This window comes from Gymnogyps californianus, chromosome 10 (genome assembly GCF_018139145.2).
Source record: "Gymnogyps californianus isolate 813 chromosome 10, ASM1813914v2, whole genome shotgun sequence".
Taxonomy (NCBI): Eukaryota; Metazoa; Chordata; class Aves; order Accipitriformes; family Cathartidae; genus Gymnogyps; species Gymnogyps californianus.
Window position 1 is genome coordinate 18,130,057 of NC_059480.1, and position 16,310 is coordinate 18,146,366.

Consider the following 16,310-nt stretch of genomic DNA (forward strand, 5'->3'; position numbering starts at 1 on the left):
AGATTCCGTGCCTGACTTCCATGTAGAATGCTAATTTGGCTAGGTCTGAGACTGGGATGGAGGATACAGATTTTGGTGCTTAGTTTGCTTCTTTCATCTCTAAAGTAATTGAACCCAAACGAACAAAATGTATCAGGAATGTAAGTTGTTTGGTTTTTTTTAAATCTAGACAGAAATAAAAGAAAAATTGGAGTTACTTTCAGAAACTGAAGGTACTAAAAGTAACTAATAGAGCTTACCATCAACCAGTAAATGATGGAATCACCTGAAAAATTTTGTGTAGAAGTAGAGAATTCCCTGGAACTTCAAAGAATTCAGTGAATATTTTAGTAGCAGATGAGGAACTGGATAACTTGAATTTTTTTTTTGTTGGGTTTTTTTTTTTTCCTCTGTGAGTTGTACCATTTTCCTTAAAAGATAGAAGACTTAGTATTTACTTTAAAATAAGCAAAGCGCTACGTAACCTAAATATCAGTGGTCTATTTCTATAAACTAACTGGAGAAAACACACAGCCTCACAGTGTAATCTAACAAACGCTGGCATGAATCTCTGGGTACTGTCATTCTCCTGTTTTGTTGTTTTATCTTTGAAGTGGCTGCTTGACCTTTCCAGTTGCTCGATGTGATGATTTTTTTTACCCACTGTTACTTTAGTGAATGTAGAAGATAGTGCATGAATCTCATCTGCAGATAGCAAGTTCAGTTAACCAAGTCTGAGCTGCATTTTGTCATATAGTCTTCTGATTCGATGCCCCCAGCCTGGTTTTGTCTCTGACAGCATGGAACTTCTTGTATTAACAGACCTTTAAAACAGTATCTTCCTCACAAATGTATTCAGTGATGTTTACTGTCTAATGGTTGTATTGCTGCTGTAACTGTGAAGAAATTGTTTCTTTGGGCAATTAAGGCAGAATAAATACTTGTAGCTGTTGCGATGAAATGAAATCACACTAGTAGTGTGGAATTATCCTTGCAGTGAAATTCCACCCCTTGGATAAAACTAATTCCACAGCAGCAGTTGAAGTTGTCCCGAGCACTAAAAATGCTTGTGGGTTCTTTTGTCCTTTCAGTTGAAAAGGTGATGTTATTTCTTTTTTATTATTCTCCTGACAGAAATGTTGCAACATCTTCATCAGCAGTTAGTGGAATCCGAGCACAGGACCATGACCTACCTGAAACGATTTAACAAAATGCAGGCGGATTACCATAATCTCATTGGAGTCACTGCAGAGCTGGTGGATTCCTTGGAGGCCACAGTCAATGGCAAGATGGTAAGAGATGACTCAGATGTGTACTTGCTTCCCCACCCCCCAGAAAATGGAGAGAGAATGCCACTAAAATGTGAATTAAGCTTCATAGTTATGAGCATTTCTGTAAGTACTGTGTCTCTTTACTAATGAAACACAGCACTTTGGATGAGAGATTCTTCCATTGTCCCTGTGTACTAGGATAAAGGTAGTGCAGAAGATGGGTTGAATTGTGCTTTCTCAGAAATCTTGAAGAAACTATCACCGTCTCACAAGACATCTCAGATCTCTTGTGAGAGTCCCCTTTTGAGCTTTGGCATGAGCAGTGATTAGAGGCCATTTCTGTGATTACTGACTGCAATCCAGCCCATCAGAGGTTGTTGTACATTTAAAACTGCTGCCAGGTCTGTTTTAAGTTACACTGTGGTGGAAACAATCTTCTCATCCAAAATTTTGGTGAGGAAAAGTTTTGCTCTCTGTTCTGCTAAGCTGAATTTGTTAATTTAATTGGTAAAGGGAACTGGGGTAGGAGTGAATGAGTTATTCACTGTGTGAAATGGGCCACATGTATGTGACTGGAGAAGGTACAACTTTCTTATGGGTATTTTTTATACAAAGATGATTTTATGCTTCATCTTTTGTGCGAGCATGCCTCAGTGCTATAACTTCTGTATAAACTGAAGATTATTCTTATGGCAGATGTTAGTGACCTCTAGATGCTTTTAAAGGAGCTGTGAATAGTTAGCAGGGAGAATGACCTAGGAGTTCTGTGCTGCCTGCTAAAAAGTCAGTATGTACCTTCCTCCTGTCATCAGCGTGAACATCTTGTAGTTTGTTACTCTGCATCTGGGATCACTGTCTGCTCACATCATTACTGCAGGGAAGAATTTGCCTGTAGGCGTGGATTTTGCTTTACAGCAGATTAGGAAATGTATCTGCTCACATGAGCTTCGATAACAATAAGAAACACAAATCTTTCATTCGCTGCCTCCATTTCACACTTCAGTGCTCTGCAAGGTGATACACTCTTACCTTCTGTGGTGGAGGAACCAGGCACTGGTTATCTTTTGTTGCGGATGCTTGTTTAATTTCCTTTGTAAGCCTTGTGCTGGGCAGTCATTTGATCCTTCCCAAGTGTGTCCAGCTGAGGGTGCTCTTTTGTTGTGAGTCTTGGTTTCTGTCATTTCTGAATCCAAAGTGGAGTTGGGTACTGAATAAAATGGTGAAGTTACTGTATTCTGAATTTGAAGGGTTTTGTTGTCTCACTATAGGTCTGAGAATATCAGAAGTGTCCCCATTCGCGTTTCTATAATCTCAGTCCTCTCACCTCTGTCCTGGGGAAGCTAATAACTGTTCTGAAATTAAGCAGTTCTATTGTGGTGTAGATTTCCCAAAACAAAAAACCTAAACCCACTGAGAAGCATTGAAACACAAAGTGCTGTACTGTGTAATTCATATTTATTCTCTCTGCTGTACAAGACAGTTGTGTAAGTTCTGCTCTTTAGCTAGACAACATATCAGCATATCATTATTTAAGTCTAAAGCACAAAACTGCTTCATAATTACTGTTGGACAACTTACCTTTTGATTGAGGAAAATCTGTATGGAAACCTAGGTGTGACAAATTCTGTTTTTCTTCTAGACTCTCTGAAAGTGTTTAGCATTAGTCTTGTGAATAGCATGACTATTCCCAGATGAAGAGAGTTTACAGTTTTCTTAATTTCTGAACAGAACTGTAGTTGCGGTATATACCTTGTGCTTGCATCGATGAGTCTCAGGTGTGTGATTTCTTGCCCTCTTAAAAAAAAAAAAGAAAAAACAACATTTAGTATAGAAACACTTGTTTGGTAGAAAGTGTAAGTTTTATATAATCCTGTTCTTTGTTTCCTAATTTTTAGATCACACCAGAGTATCTTCAAAGTGTTTGTGTTCGCTTGTTTAGCAATCAGATGAGACAAAGTGTAGCACATAGTATTGACTTCACAAGGCCTGGAACTGTAAGTATTAATGTTTGGGTTTTTTACAGTAACTATCTCAAAAGACATTACCACTTAAGCTGTATATTGAACAATGAATGTGAAATAGTAAAGACAAAACATAATGTGCCCAAGCTTGTGTAAGAACATGGCAATACATAAGGTTTTGTTCATCTCAAATGCTGGTGAATGACATGGTTACGCAGTCATAGCTACATAAGTATGATTAATTCTGTTGTTATGATAACAGTAAGCTGTGTATCTGTTAAAATGCTAACTGAATGTTTAAAAAAAACAAAACCCACAAAACCCTAAAACTAATGTCCTGAGTGTGATTTGATGGCACATCTTAGCCAATTTAATTTAGCTAAAAAGAGGTGGTGGTGTTGCTCAGCTCTGGACACATGCTCTGTTCCTTTCTGCTGTCAGTGATGCTTCTGTAACCCTAGAGTGAATTGGCTTAGCCAGCTAAAGGAGCATCAGACAGGATCATAAGAACAAATAGGGAAAAGAGGAGAAAGGGAGGACTTCCCTTTTTTGTAAGAGCTAGTTGTTAGATGGGCAGTTAGATGATACACCTAAGCCACCTTGTTGATTTACATGATGGGCTTTAACCCCATAGCTAAGGATCTTTGATCTTATTGATAAGCAGCTGAGGATCCCTAGGGTTTTTTTCTTCCCACTTCACCAGCCTCTTGTTCCTTTTCAGATGGCTGCAGTATACCTAGCTGCTTGTGTCCATTAATGTTCTGCTCAATCTCTAGTGCCTAAATGGAGAGGGAGCTTTTTTTTTCCAGCAGCAGAACCAGCTTAGGATAGTTTCTAGTGTCTGTGAAACTGTGCCTGGGGGTGTGAAATTTTAAATGACTTAATGATAGTTTAAGAGCTGTTCGGTGGTACAACCTTTTTTAATACCTAGCTTGTTCAAATTTTTCAAATAAGCATTAACATTAAAACTGCATTAAAACATTTTAGTATTAAAATATTGTCTGCCACTGCTTTACAAAGACAAGCCAAAGTCATGAACTGTGCTTATTGTTTTTGCCATGGCAGACGTTCATGTATACTCAACTTTGTAGTAGGAGAGCTTTGTGAAGTGTCAAAGGAAAAGCAGAAGAAAATAAGATTCTTGCTCCTTATTCTAGCCAAGGTTTTTAATAACAATGACGCTATGGGTACATTTTGTTCCTCTTGAAAATCTGTAACAGAGAGATGAGGAGATAATAAAAATGTTCCTTTTCTTTTCTATGTGCTAATATTTTCAGAGATAAATATTATTCTTCATTGCTCTTCAAGCTGTTTTAAATGCCCTCACTTCCCTGCTAATGGTCAGAACTCCTTTCTCTGATTTGCCATGTATTTAGGAGGTGCTCTTTTAGCAGCTTTTGCAGGCTGCATGTTTCAGGGTTTCAGGAAGGAATCAGGATCTTTGTTTGTCTGCTACCTCAACATTATGGGCTAACTCCTCTCCCCTCAGATTTACACCATGTCCCTGGTGCGTGGTTATGCCACCTCCCACCCCATAATGTACACCCCCCCATCTTTCTTCTAACCAACAATTTTCAGGGGTCTTCCCTCTTTCTCTGCCAATAGCTTTCCGAGACAATGCTTTATGTACCCCAGTAGTCTTCTGCATTTTTGCCATCTGATGTTGGGGTTGTGTGTGTCTTCCAGCTCCCCTTCCCTGTACTGAGATCATCCATTCTGTACAGTCACATGCCTTCTTCTATCTCTTTGTCCTCTCTGCTTGCATCAAGTCTTCTCTTTTTCTCCTGTGCTTTCAAGGTGCTCCATTTGCCCAGGGTTTCACTCTTATTATTTCTTTTCTTTCTATGATAAGTTGATCCTCTGATCTCTTGAACCTTTTTGGGAAGGGGGCAGAGGGAAGAGTGTCATCCTTATGCAAGGTGCTGATTTGTTTCTTTATCCGGTCTGCAGAGAGTGCAGAAGTGGCTGAAGCTGTGTCTTCACGGATAAAAAGCTGGGTGGATTATTGCTAGACTGCATTATGTCTTTCTGTAGCCCTATCACATATGCTATTTTAGCATAAATATCTGTCCTTGTACGGTTTAGCCTTTAGGTATAGGCATCTGCTTCCTTCTCTATGAAAAAAAGATTTTTAAGAGTTTTAAGAACAGTAAGTGATCATTGAAGAAGGGAGTAGGCAGCAGTGTATAAGCACAGTATTTCAGCCAGAATCTCTGTCACTGAAGGTTTTTAAGAACAAGGTAGACAAACAGTTACCATTTATGAGGAATGGTTGATGCTTGGCTGCTCCTCCAGGACAGATTAGGTGACCGCTCAAAGTCTCTTGCAGCCATACTTCCTCCGTTTCCTTCTACTAAAAGATGCTCAACTGTGAAATGATTGTTGATCTTATGCATCATGTTTATTTACTGCTGCTTCTCTAAAAGTGTCCCTAAAAGCATTTCTGCTCTGGAAGCACCTTTGCCACTATACTTATGCCACTATGGCCACTTTAGCATGGTCTCCAGCTATGTAGATAGGTCAGAGAAAGAGGATTTGGTGGTGGTGGATTTTCTCCCTCCTGGAAGTAAATTTTGCCTCCCTTCTGTCCCAAATTAGCCAGGTTAAGCTGAGTAAAGCTGTGTTCTGGCACAGTGTTGTATCTATTTTTATACTAGCTTTACTAGCATAGTAAATATACTACGCTTTACTAGCATAACTATTTCTGTGTGACTTTATGGCTCCTTTACCCACGCTATTTGAGGTAGTTGCTGTGCCAGCAAAGTTCTCTAGTGAAGGACCAGGACAGCTATAGCACTGAGACTGTTTAGATTAAGGGTTTCTCCACTGGTTTAGGTCACTCCTTGACAGTGAGGTTATAGTAGCTACTGTGGTTGAAATCTAATGTTGTTTCTATAAGCAGACCCACACACTCAGGCTGTCTGAGGCATTCACCAAGTTTTGGAGGGCTAATCATAGTCTTTGCTTGTAGACCTTCACTGCATCATAACCAGGTTTCCTCATCTTAACCTTTTGTCCACACTTGATTGATCATATTTTCTTGTTTATTTCCCATGTAGAGAGTTCAGTTTTTATACATGAATCGCAAACATGTAGAAACACAAATAAGTGTAAGAAGAAAAATTATATATAGTCCATCTTCTGAGAAGAAAAATGAGACTCCTTGCTCATCATCCCAAAATGCTTCTAACCACTCCCTGACTCTGTTGATCCAGGAAGCCAGATGAGATGGACTAAAAACCAAATTCTGACTGTTTGCCACTAGGCCACTAAGGCATCGCATTACTTTTTCTTCAAGGATTCCAAATACCTCATTGTTATACACTTAGATGTTATTGTTCTATCCTTAAGTGGTTTCAGATTTTCACATAAGTTTTGGAATAAAGCTGGAGGCATCGTGACCCAGACTAAGTAGTAGCATGAGTTTGAAGCATCTGTGCTGGATTTGTGTTGGAAGGTCCCTTCACTTTTTGCTCATAACTAATTAGAGACCCTAGAGTGTGGTCTTCTCAGCTACTCCATTTCACAAAACTCCTTCTGCTGTAAGGGGCAGTCAGCTGTATAATTGCAGAGGGAAGAGACTAGCAGGGGGGCAGCTCCTTTGCTCATCCTTACCATTAGGTCACTGTGTAGGCAAGATAAGTGAGATGTTTAAAAAAAAAAAAAAGTCAATGTCTGAAGAGTTTTGGCAGGCATTAAATAATGGTGGTTTGGGGTTTTTTTTCCCCACTTTGCCTTGAGTATTCAGGATTTGACCCTATCTCACTGACATCACCGATGTCAGGACCAGACCCTTAAATAAATTAGTTTTGGTGGATCAATATCTCTAAATAGATGAGCAGAAAAGAAAATCATTAGCAAGAAAATTACTTTTTTGTTGTACTTACATGCAGCCTTAAATTTCTGCCATTTTTACTTGGGAGAGGATTGGATGTGCATTACATAGTTTGGAAAGAGGAGGTGCTTGAGTTCACAGTCAGCTATACTGGCGCAACTCAGGACAATCCAGGTTTGGGAGCAGGTTCTAAGAGCAGAAAATGCTAAAGCTGCATCATTCTCTGGATGTGTACTTGAGCTCTATGGTATATTTTGTTAAATCAGCTACACTACAGCGGTAGTTTTAAGTTATACTGGGAAGGAGAACTGTACCAGTGCTGTAACCAAAATGAAGTATTGCCCAAGGAAATTAAAGAGTATGCCTTGGATTATGTCCTTGGTAGCATTTTTCTATTGATTTTGTTCCCAGTGCATTGTACTCTGTGCTCAATTTTTAATGTCAGGAAAGTAGTATTGGGTAATATAAAGCCTGAGACCTCAAGGCTTTGAAATTACAATAAAGGTAGCATGTATCACTTACTAACATGTGCTGTTATTATACAAACATCAGCTTCCTGGTTTGCCCTCCCCCCACCGTGGCTGAAGACCTGTCCTTTCATACTGGAAGAAATTCGTATCAGGAGGATAAATCCCAGAATGAGCCTTTCTTACCGAACTGTCTTTAAGACCTGAGGCAATGACATCTCTTAACCAAAAGACTTTCCCAGTGTAATCATACCCATGAAATCTTACTTAGCAAGGGCTTCTGGTGTTGGCTGTTGCTTTGTCCTCTCCGGTAAGCTGGCTTGGATCTCATTCTTTCGCAGAGCAACTTCATGCCTCTTGCCAGCTCTGTGACCTCTTGGGTCAGCTTGTGAGCCTGATCTACAATCCATTAACAGGATGCATCTGCTGCATGTAGTGGGAGAGAGGCCACAGTACTGTGTTACAGTTGGGAGATGTTTCCAAGGCTTCTCTAAAGCCCTGTTTTACCATAAGGCTTTTTTCCTAGCTGCAGTTGAATGTTATCGCCATCTTCCATCATGTCATTTGACATGTGTGGTCCTGAATTGGGAGATAAGAAACCTGAGAGAATTGTCAGAGCAAAAGGTCTGAATCTAAGAACAGGAGGTCAGAGGACCAGGTCTGACAAGCTGAGGAAACATTCATTTGAAGATTTAATCAGATTCCTTACTTTCTAATGTTCATTTGGACAGGGAACTGATGTGGGTAACGGTAAATTTGAAACGAATAGTTTTAAATACAGTGATCTATCATAGTCCCTTATATCTTTAATACTCTTGAGATAGCTTAAGTTTTACTTTCTTTTTTACTTTTTGTTTTTCTTTCTAATAGTGATTTTTCTGGTGGGTAAGAAGCATGGGTTGTAGTTTTTTGATGCCTGCGATTTTCTGTTTAATACACATCATGAAGCCAAGAGGATTCTGGCTGTTTATCACTGAAGCGTTGTACATTCACTCCCCATCGAAAGTTGCATAGGCTCAAGTCTTACACTCACAAAAAGACTTTCTGATTCAAGTAAGATGTACACCTTCTTGGATTAGGGATAATGTAATAAGATTCTCTAAACTTTGGATTAAAGGGAAAACAGGAACTGCTTCAAATGCGCGGTTTCTGTCAATAGTCAAGATGTGTGTTAACCACTGAAGAATCTTTCTGTGACTAGAAAGCTGTATAGTTCTTTGCATATATTGCTCCTGTGTCATGGAATAGAATAAATGCGCATTATGTTTTTACTGCTATTCAGTCTGATTATATTTATCAGCAGCTACAATAGGTGAATTAATGTCCCTTACAAGTTTTAGGTCTCTTTTGGCACAACTCTTGAAGCTGTGGAAAAATTACTTTTTTTTTTTTTTTTAGCTCTGTCACTGAACAAAAGCACCAGCTCTTCTGTAAAGTTAAGCTGTCATTTACAAACTGTAAACAGGGAGGAATTTTTTTAGTTTTCTGCAATAGCTGTAAGACTAGCATGGGCTCCTTTTTTTCTTGTGCTCTGTGCTTTTTTTCCTCAAACATGCTTTTTACTGCAAATGTGAACATGTCATCAAGCTGTAATAGGTGGTGGCAGGTATTCTGTTTCTTACTTGTGAAAGAGTTTTCTGCACCAGGAGACCACGTGAAACCTAGGAGACAGGGTAACAGAAGTTTTTTGTTTTGTTTTTTTTATTACTCTGAACCATTCAGAGTGGATTCACCAAGCATTATGTGAATGTACACTCTTTCATTTAAAAATAATACGCACATTACAGCAAACAGCGTCTGCTCTAAGCAAGCTTTTCTTAAGATGAAATATATCAGTCTTCTCCATCCCTGTCCATGGGATGATTCTTATATGTTACCATTTATATATGGTAAAGAAGAAACAAACCTACCTCTTTATGCAAGCAAAGAGAAGTTCTTTTTTTCTGCTGATACAGTATATGATGCCTTTTTCAGAAGTTGCTGCAAGTGATACAACTACCTGCAGCAACTTGGGCAGGTTTTTTTGTTTGCATAAATTCCTCATCTCTAAAGGTAAGGTGTTGCCATCAGTAGGGGTTTCCACAAACTTTTCCTGTTATTGTCCTCAAATCGTAGAATAGCCCAGGCTGGAAGGGACCTTGAAAGGTCATCTGGTCCAATCTTTTGTGGTTTCCTTTAATGTTAAAACTTTCCTTTAAGGTCATCTTTGTCTTGATGCCTATGTACATTTGCACTGGCTCAGGTCATGTGTGTGTTGAAATGTCCTCTTGTCATGATACAGGTTTTCTCCTGGTTTCTTTTGCTCACTTACTGTGTTGGTCTCTATCGATGTTGTCCTTTGTCTTAAATTTAGTTTTAAAATATCTTCACCAGGAACTGTCTGTATGTGTGTATAGCACCGTGAAAGTTAAAATACTCATTCACATCAGAGAATTCTTGAGTGTGACGGTAATAAAAAGAATAATGTCAGATTTTTAAAATTCATTAAAGAATAGAAAGAACTTTATTTTCTGCTAACAGTGAAGAGTGGCAAGTTTCTTATACCTTCTATATAAGGCTGTATATGTCTGTTAAAGAGGAACCTGCTAAATACAGTGTTTATGTGCTTATTCCTCTGCACAAATATGTCCTCTAAAGTAAGTATTGGCAGGTTTGCACAAAAAGACTAGAAGCAGAATAATTAATGTTGGTCTTACTTCATTGTGTTGAACTGTGTACTTTTATTTTGAATTAAGACTGTTCTTTTTAGATACAAAGCTGTTCTAAGTTAAATATTTTAGTCTAATTAAAGAGAACATGGCATAGTTTGTACTAAACTACTCAAACCATGAATTATCACCATTTTTTATTTTAGTAACTAAATTTTAGGTTTCCTTCCAGAGACTTTTCCTTAATTTATCCTTGGAGCCTTTTGGGATGAGGAATTGATAACGTTGCTGAAACACCTTAAATTGTCTCTCTCAGCTTTCATTATGTGCTGATGAGAAACTCCAATCAAAGCAAGTATAGGCAATACTTGCAGCTGCTTTCTCAGAAGCTGACGTCTTCTGATCGATACCACATTCATTGGTATCTCTCTCTTAGCTGCTTCAGTGCAGTGAACAATAGAAGTCATATTCACATAAATGTGTCAGTGCTTGGTATGTAGCTATTCTACTGACAGTTATAATGGAATAATGTGCAGACTAGGTATGTTTGCCAGGTGTTGAAAGGAGAACTTGTGATGTAAATATATCACAAGAGAGAGACACTGATTTCAGTCTTAAAACATACAAGTGTGTGGATTGGGAGAAGGTGCTTGTACTTTTCTTTTCAAACCTATTAGTCTGTTAATTTTTAGCTAATTTTGATTTGCTGGTTTTTTTAGAACTGCATTTCTCTGTGATTTATTTCTGTTAACTTATTTTTTTTTAATCTTCTTTATTTTAATGTGTGCCTGTTTGCCCGTAAAGGGATATTACTCTATGAGCCCTTGTGATGACGGATATGTAAGTGTCTATATCTTTATATCCTTTCACGTTGCCTGCTCAGTCTGTCACAGTCTATATTTCTCTTCATTTCACAATGTGTAACAATTTTCCGTGCATTTTGACTTGTCATGACGTTAACTGTATGGTTTATGAAGAGCCAAAAAATGTGCAAGGCTTGGAATTTTTGCATGGAGAACAGAACAGAAGTTCTGAGTAACCTTATGGCTTCATCATACACATAACACAGCATGTCAACAAAAGAGCAGCTTTGTCCACAACTCTCCCATGAAACACAGCTTCTTATAGCATGCAGAAAGCAATTGTTTCTTCCACATGAACATCAGTGTATATAGCATACAATGTCTCTGAAGTGTGCCAACACCAGCTGATTCCACAACACCTTTGACAAAGCAAATATTATTGCTTAATAAGACAGCAAATTGAGTTGTGCTCTTCAGAGGTGCGTTGTATTTTAAGTATTTGTATTTTTAATTTCTAAAGTGAAACTAACTTTCTGTAGTAAAGATTATAAAATTCTTTCATACAATTAAAATGGATCCTCTTTCACTGAAAACTGAAAAAGCAAAATGGTATTCTGTGTACTGCCTGTGACTTCTGTAACCCAGATGGAAGTTTGTATTCTGGCAATGTTACAAGTACACCGTAAGTATCTCATTTTGCCCATAGTCAGTGCATTCTTTGCAAAGAGAGGAAATGAGTTTACTTCTAAGTAACTCGGTATGTAATCAATTCATAAAAGTGATTGACACCAATTCTGAAAAATGTCAGTCAGTATTCTACTTTAAAATAATCCATATTTGTATTTTTATCGCTTTCTTTGGGTGAAACAAGATTTCACCTTTCAAGAAAAGCTACTTTTTTTTCAAACATATTCGTCACCTGGAATTACAGTAACCCCTGTGGGCACTCAGCTTCCCACTTAAAACAACATTTTGTTTTGAGAAATAGTCATAGAATTATTGAATGCAATGGACTATTCCTTACGTGCCTCTTTTCATCTTGATGTAGAGAATACTTTCTGCATTCACCTGTGTTAAAAGATCACCTGTATCAATCAACCTGTTCCTGTTGATGATGTAAATGGTCATAACGGACACCTTTTGCTTGACGTTTAGCATTTTGTTCCCTCTCATAATGGTCTGTTTTGAGATTGAGAAAAGTTGATTACAGATGAGCAATTATGAATTAAATGATCTTTGCTAAAGAAAAGTTTTGCCCTTATACAGGTAGCCTTAGTTAAATGTAACTTTAGATGATGTAGAATGTAATCAATTACAATGCAGAGTTGTTTATAAAATTTTTGTAAAGCTATCTGACTCTAATTCTGAGATATTTCTTGAATACATGGATAGCTTTCAGCCTCCCCTCACTGTTTATAGATAGTATTTTATACTCTTTTCTGACATTTTGTCTTGTCATTACATTATCACATAGTATTACAGTGTGACTTTTTTTATGTGCACTTCAGATGTCTTAGAGAACCTGTTTTATATGGCAAGTGGGAAGTTTTCATAACAGCATATCTCTAGTATAAGTAAGAAAAAAAATTAATTAAAAACATTTGCAGATCTTCTTATGAAATAAATTTGCATAGCCCCAGTAGACCTGCCAGGTTACACAAGCTTGGAGTCTAATCCATCATAGGCTGCATGTAGCAGTCTTATTGTCATTAGCGTATAACAAATGAGCTCAACATAAATTTATGAGTTCTAATGATATGTACAAATTTGCTCAAACTTTGGTTTTACTCTTCACATATTCATCACGTGTCTTTGATTATTAATTCTGAATCTGCATTGAATTTACACTGAATTCGATACACATAACAACAATGAATAGCACATTTTCAGAGTGGTAACTGAGAACAGAATCTGGCTTTCAGCTTTAGCCTTCAGCATATTATGAACATATACATCAAATAGCAAAGTGGAGTTGGTTTGAATACAGGGCTACAGTATTTGATAAAATCAATTGTGGTTTTGGCTTGCACATGAAATGCATCTGTTTTCTTTTATAAATATTGATTTTATTTTTTTTCCCTTTGAACTTCTTTGTTTTATTCCATGCTGTTCGTATTCATGCCTTGCTTCGTTCAAAAATGAAGGGCTGCCATCTGTGGCTAATCTGCATCATGACAGAATTACTTGACTTAATATGGCACCTGGTTTGGCTTTGGCAAGAACCAACACAAACATAAGTCATACCCCATGATCCTACCAGAACGAGCTATGCTTGGGCTGTTGTTTTCTTGTGTTTTTCTTTTCTTTTCCTTTCCTTAAGACACCTAGTTTCTGCATGTGTTTCAATTCTGACAAATGATTCTGTCTCAAGATAGGTTTTGCATGAAAAGTATTTTGTTCAAGATTAAGTCTGTGAATGTTGGGAGTCATATATTGCAGATGAGTCATGTATGCCCCATGTTCTTCGCACTCTTTCATTCACTGGCAATTTAAGCAATACTGTTACTCAAAAGATTGAATTAATATTTAACCTGTTCCAAGAAAGGTAAGAGTGGGGAAAGGGCTTGGGAGAAAATGCTGAGGAAATAAATGCTTTTTAATCTAAGAAAACTGGTAGTAAAGAGGAGTTATGTAAACTTGGCTGATTGAGGCATCACCTGGTTGTTGACACAATGGATGCATAATGAGGAAGTTACCTGTCAGCAGTGCCTTTGACTCTGTTTGTTTGCCTTTCAGTCTGTGGCCTGGATTCATCACCTGGAGACGAAGACCGTAGTGTTTCTACTAACCTTATAAGAATATTACGAATTTACTTTCTGTAGAGTGCTTTGACGGCTATGAATGCACAGTGCTGATGGTTTTACTTTCTCTTGTCCAATTATTTAAAAGCAACTGTTATAAATAAGTCCCAACTTTCCAGCATCCAGATACTCTCTCTCTCAAAAACACAGTACAGTTGGAGTTTTTTGCACTGTTGCCACAGAAATGACAAGATATCAGAGTCAGCATTTAGATTTGAGAATGAACACCAGGAAAGAGAAGAATGGATCTGTGAGGATCAAAAAACCAAAAGGTCAAAGTGGGCTCTGTTCTGCCCACTTCCAGACTTCAATATTAACCTTTTCCTCAGTTAAATGTATCCCTTTGTTCCTAAAAATAATTTTAAAAGGCTTCATGTTTTTACATGTATTTGCAACATAGAAGTCCATTTTTAAAAGCATACGGCCAAACTTTTGCAAAGAACTTAAAAAGAGTTTTGCTATTAGTGTGGTGGTAGGGCAGTTTTTTGTTCCCAAGAATCTCTTGCTTTTGCTTTCTGTGGTAGCAATGTGTTGAGAGGGGTGGAGGCTAGTTCAGCTGGCACTCCTGCCAGAAGTAATGCATGTGGAAGCTTGGCTTTGGATCTGCTGTGTACAGAGATAATGGTGAAGACAATGACCTTTTTCCACTGGCTAGATTATACGTCTTAAATGAAGTAAGTGTGCTGACGTAAGTAAGCCCAAGAGCTGATTTGTAGGACCCAACTGTATTTGAGATGTGGTTTTCCTTTTGTTAAAGCTAATGCGCAAGTCAAGAACGAGAGCTTAACACAGCTTTTAGGGGTTAGGTTATGTAAAGATATTTAACTCGGTAAATATCCTGAAATTGGGACATCTCAGATCCATACCAAAGAGGAGAAATGGAAACAAACAAACAAATACTACCTAGTGAAATGCGAAAGGAGGTGCTGAGGCCGAAGTGTATTTGCTTTGGTGGGCTGCCTGCTAGGGAATTCATAATGTGCATTTACCCTTCCCTGCTTGTGTGGGGCAAGGCACTTTGTGAGGTCGAGAAGAGCACTCTGCTTAAGGAATAAGTGTCAAACCAAGTTAAAATGAAATGTTAGGATGAGTCTGTATTTTGCTCTTTTAGTTAGAAATGTTGATGTGAAGGAAGCCATGAAATTTTCAGCAGAGTATGGGTCGTATTCCCCAGGCTTAATTTCCACTTGAGTGTATAACCCGGTGCTTCCTATTGCCGAGACTGCTGCTTCCAACTGGTCAAATCTACCAGCATTGAAAATGAGGCGTGGGGCTTGGTACAAACTGTTACGGGCTGTCGGGGGGATCAGCTCGAGCTCTGTGCTGGGACAGGCGCCTCTTGATGCTGCTGCTGCTGCAGGAGGCAACGAAAGCAGCCAAGGAATGGGTGCAGAGGTGGTGCTGGCCAGACTGGCAGTGGTCTGGGAGCGAGAGCTGAAGAGGCCATGGTGTGAGGAGGAGGAAGGCTGGCAGAGTAGCGAGGCTTTGAGGGTCTGGGGTGCCGCATGTCTTTCGTCTTTAAAAACAAGGATAAAAAGATGAAAAGTTGAGAGTCTATGGCGAGAGGTAGCCTGGATGTTAAATTGAATGATCAGCACTTGGTGGTACTGTATTTGGAGCGCTTGTTTGAAGATTAAACTGACTGAAAGTCTCTTCAGACCCATTTAGCAATAGATGGAGAGCGTGCGATGTTGTCCCTCAGCACGCTGCGTGGCTATGTGCTTCACAGGGTGCCTGCCTCAGCTGTCTGACCCGAAGTAGTGCGGACCCTGAAATCATAGCCCTACAAGCCACAGGAGAGCTGGTGGGTTGCACAGCTGCCAAAAAATGCCTAGTGAAGAAATATGATTCTCTAGCAATATTTTACTGCAATCCTTGTTCTCATAAAATTACTTAAAATAGAGGCTTAAATAAATTCCAAAACAGGAAAATACTTGTACCAGAGTTGTTACTATACTGTATCAGCTGTTGTTAACTTATTTTGCAGAATTATTCTGTCATAATCAAACACTAAATCTGTTGGTTTTCTGTTTGCGGTGGTTGTGCCATAAGCATTCAATTATTTAGTTGCAAAATAATAATTTTTGACTCTTGCACACTGCCATTCATTGGTAGATCTCAAAAAAACCAGCTTATTCAAGAGATTGATGCCTGTATCTGCTTTCCAGATGAGAAGAATTGAGGCCCAGAGATGTGAAATGACATGTTTAAATTCTGTCTGCCGTTGGTATCTGAATCAGGACTAGAAGCATATCACCTGAGACCCAAGCCAATGTCTTACTCAGTATGCCATACTGGACGGATACAGATTAGCTTACTTATGACTAATTGCAATCATGTAGATGAAGATGAAGAAAGGAAATCTCTGCCTGTAACATAGTGGCATTCTTTCTGCTTATCAGTGGTGCTGGCCATAGTCAGTCAGATTCAGAAATGAAGGTGCAGTGAAGGACAAACTAGCCCTGAAAAACTTTTCCAATTTCTGTTTTGCCTCAGTGAACCTGACGGAATATGAACTGTGTCCTTATTGCTTTCCCAGAAACAC

The 16,310-nt window shown here is 38.5% G+C and overlaps 1 protein-coding gene across 4 annotated transcripts in view; it reads left to right on the forward strand.

Annotated features, from left to right (window-relative positions):
* ARMC9 (armadillo repeat containing 9) overlaps positions 1-16,310 on the forward strand; it is a 71,640-nt gene that overhangs the window by 13,580 nt on the left and 41,750 nt on the right. For 2 of the 4 annotated variants that reach the window (XR_007767025.1, XM_050902649.1), the window contains exons 8-10: positions 1,114-1,271; positions 3,146-3,244; positions 10,966-11,001. Coding sequence is in view for 3 of the 4 variants with exons in the window: in XM_050902649.1 (XP_050758606.1) it covers positions 1,114-1,271; positions 3,146-3,244; positions 10,966-11,001 (293 nt within the window). In the remaining variant the exon portion in view is untranslated. The remainder of the gene's footprint in view (positions 1-1,113; positions 1,272-3,145; positions 3,245-10,965; positions 11,002-16,310) is intronic. The other 2 variants (XM_050902650.1, XM_050902651.1) reach the window with 1 other exon arrangement.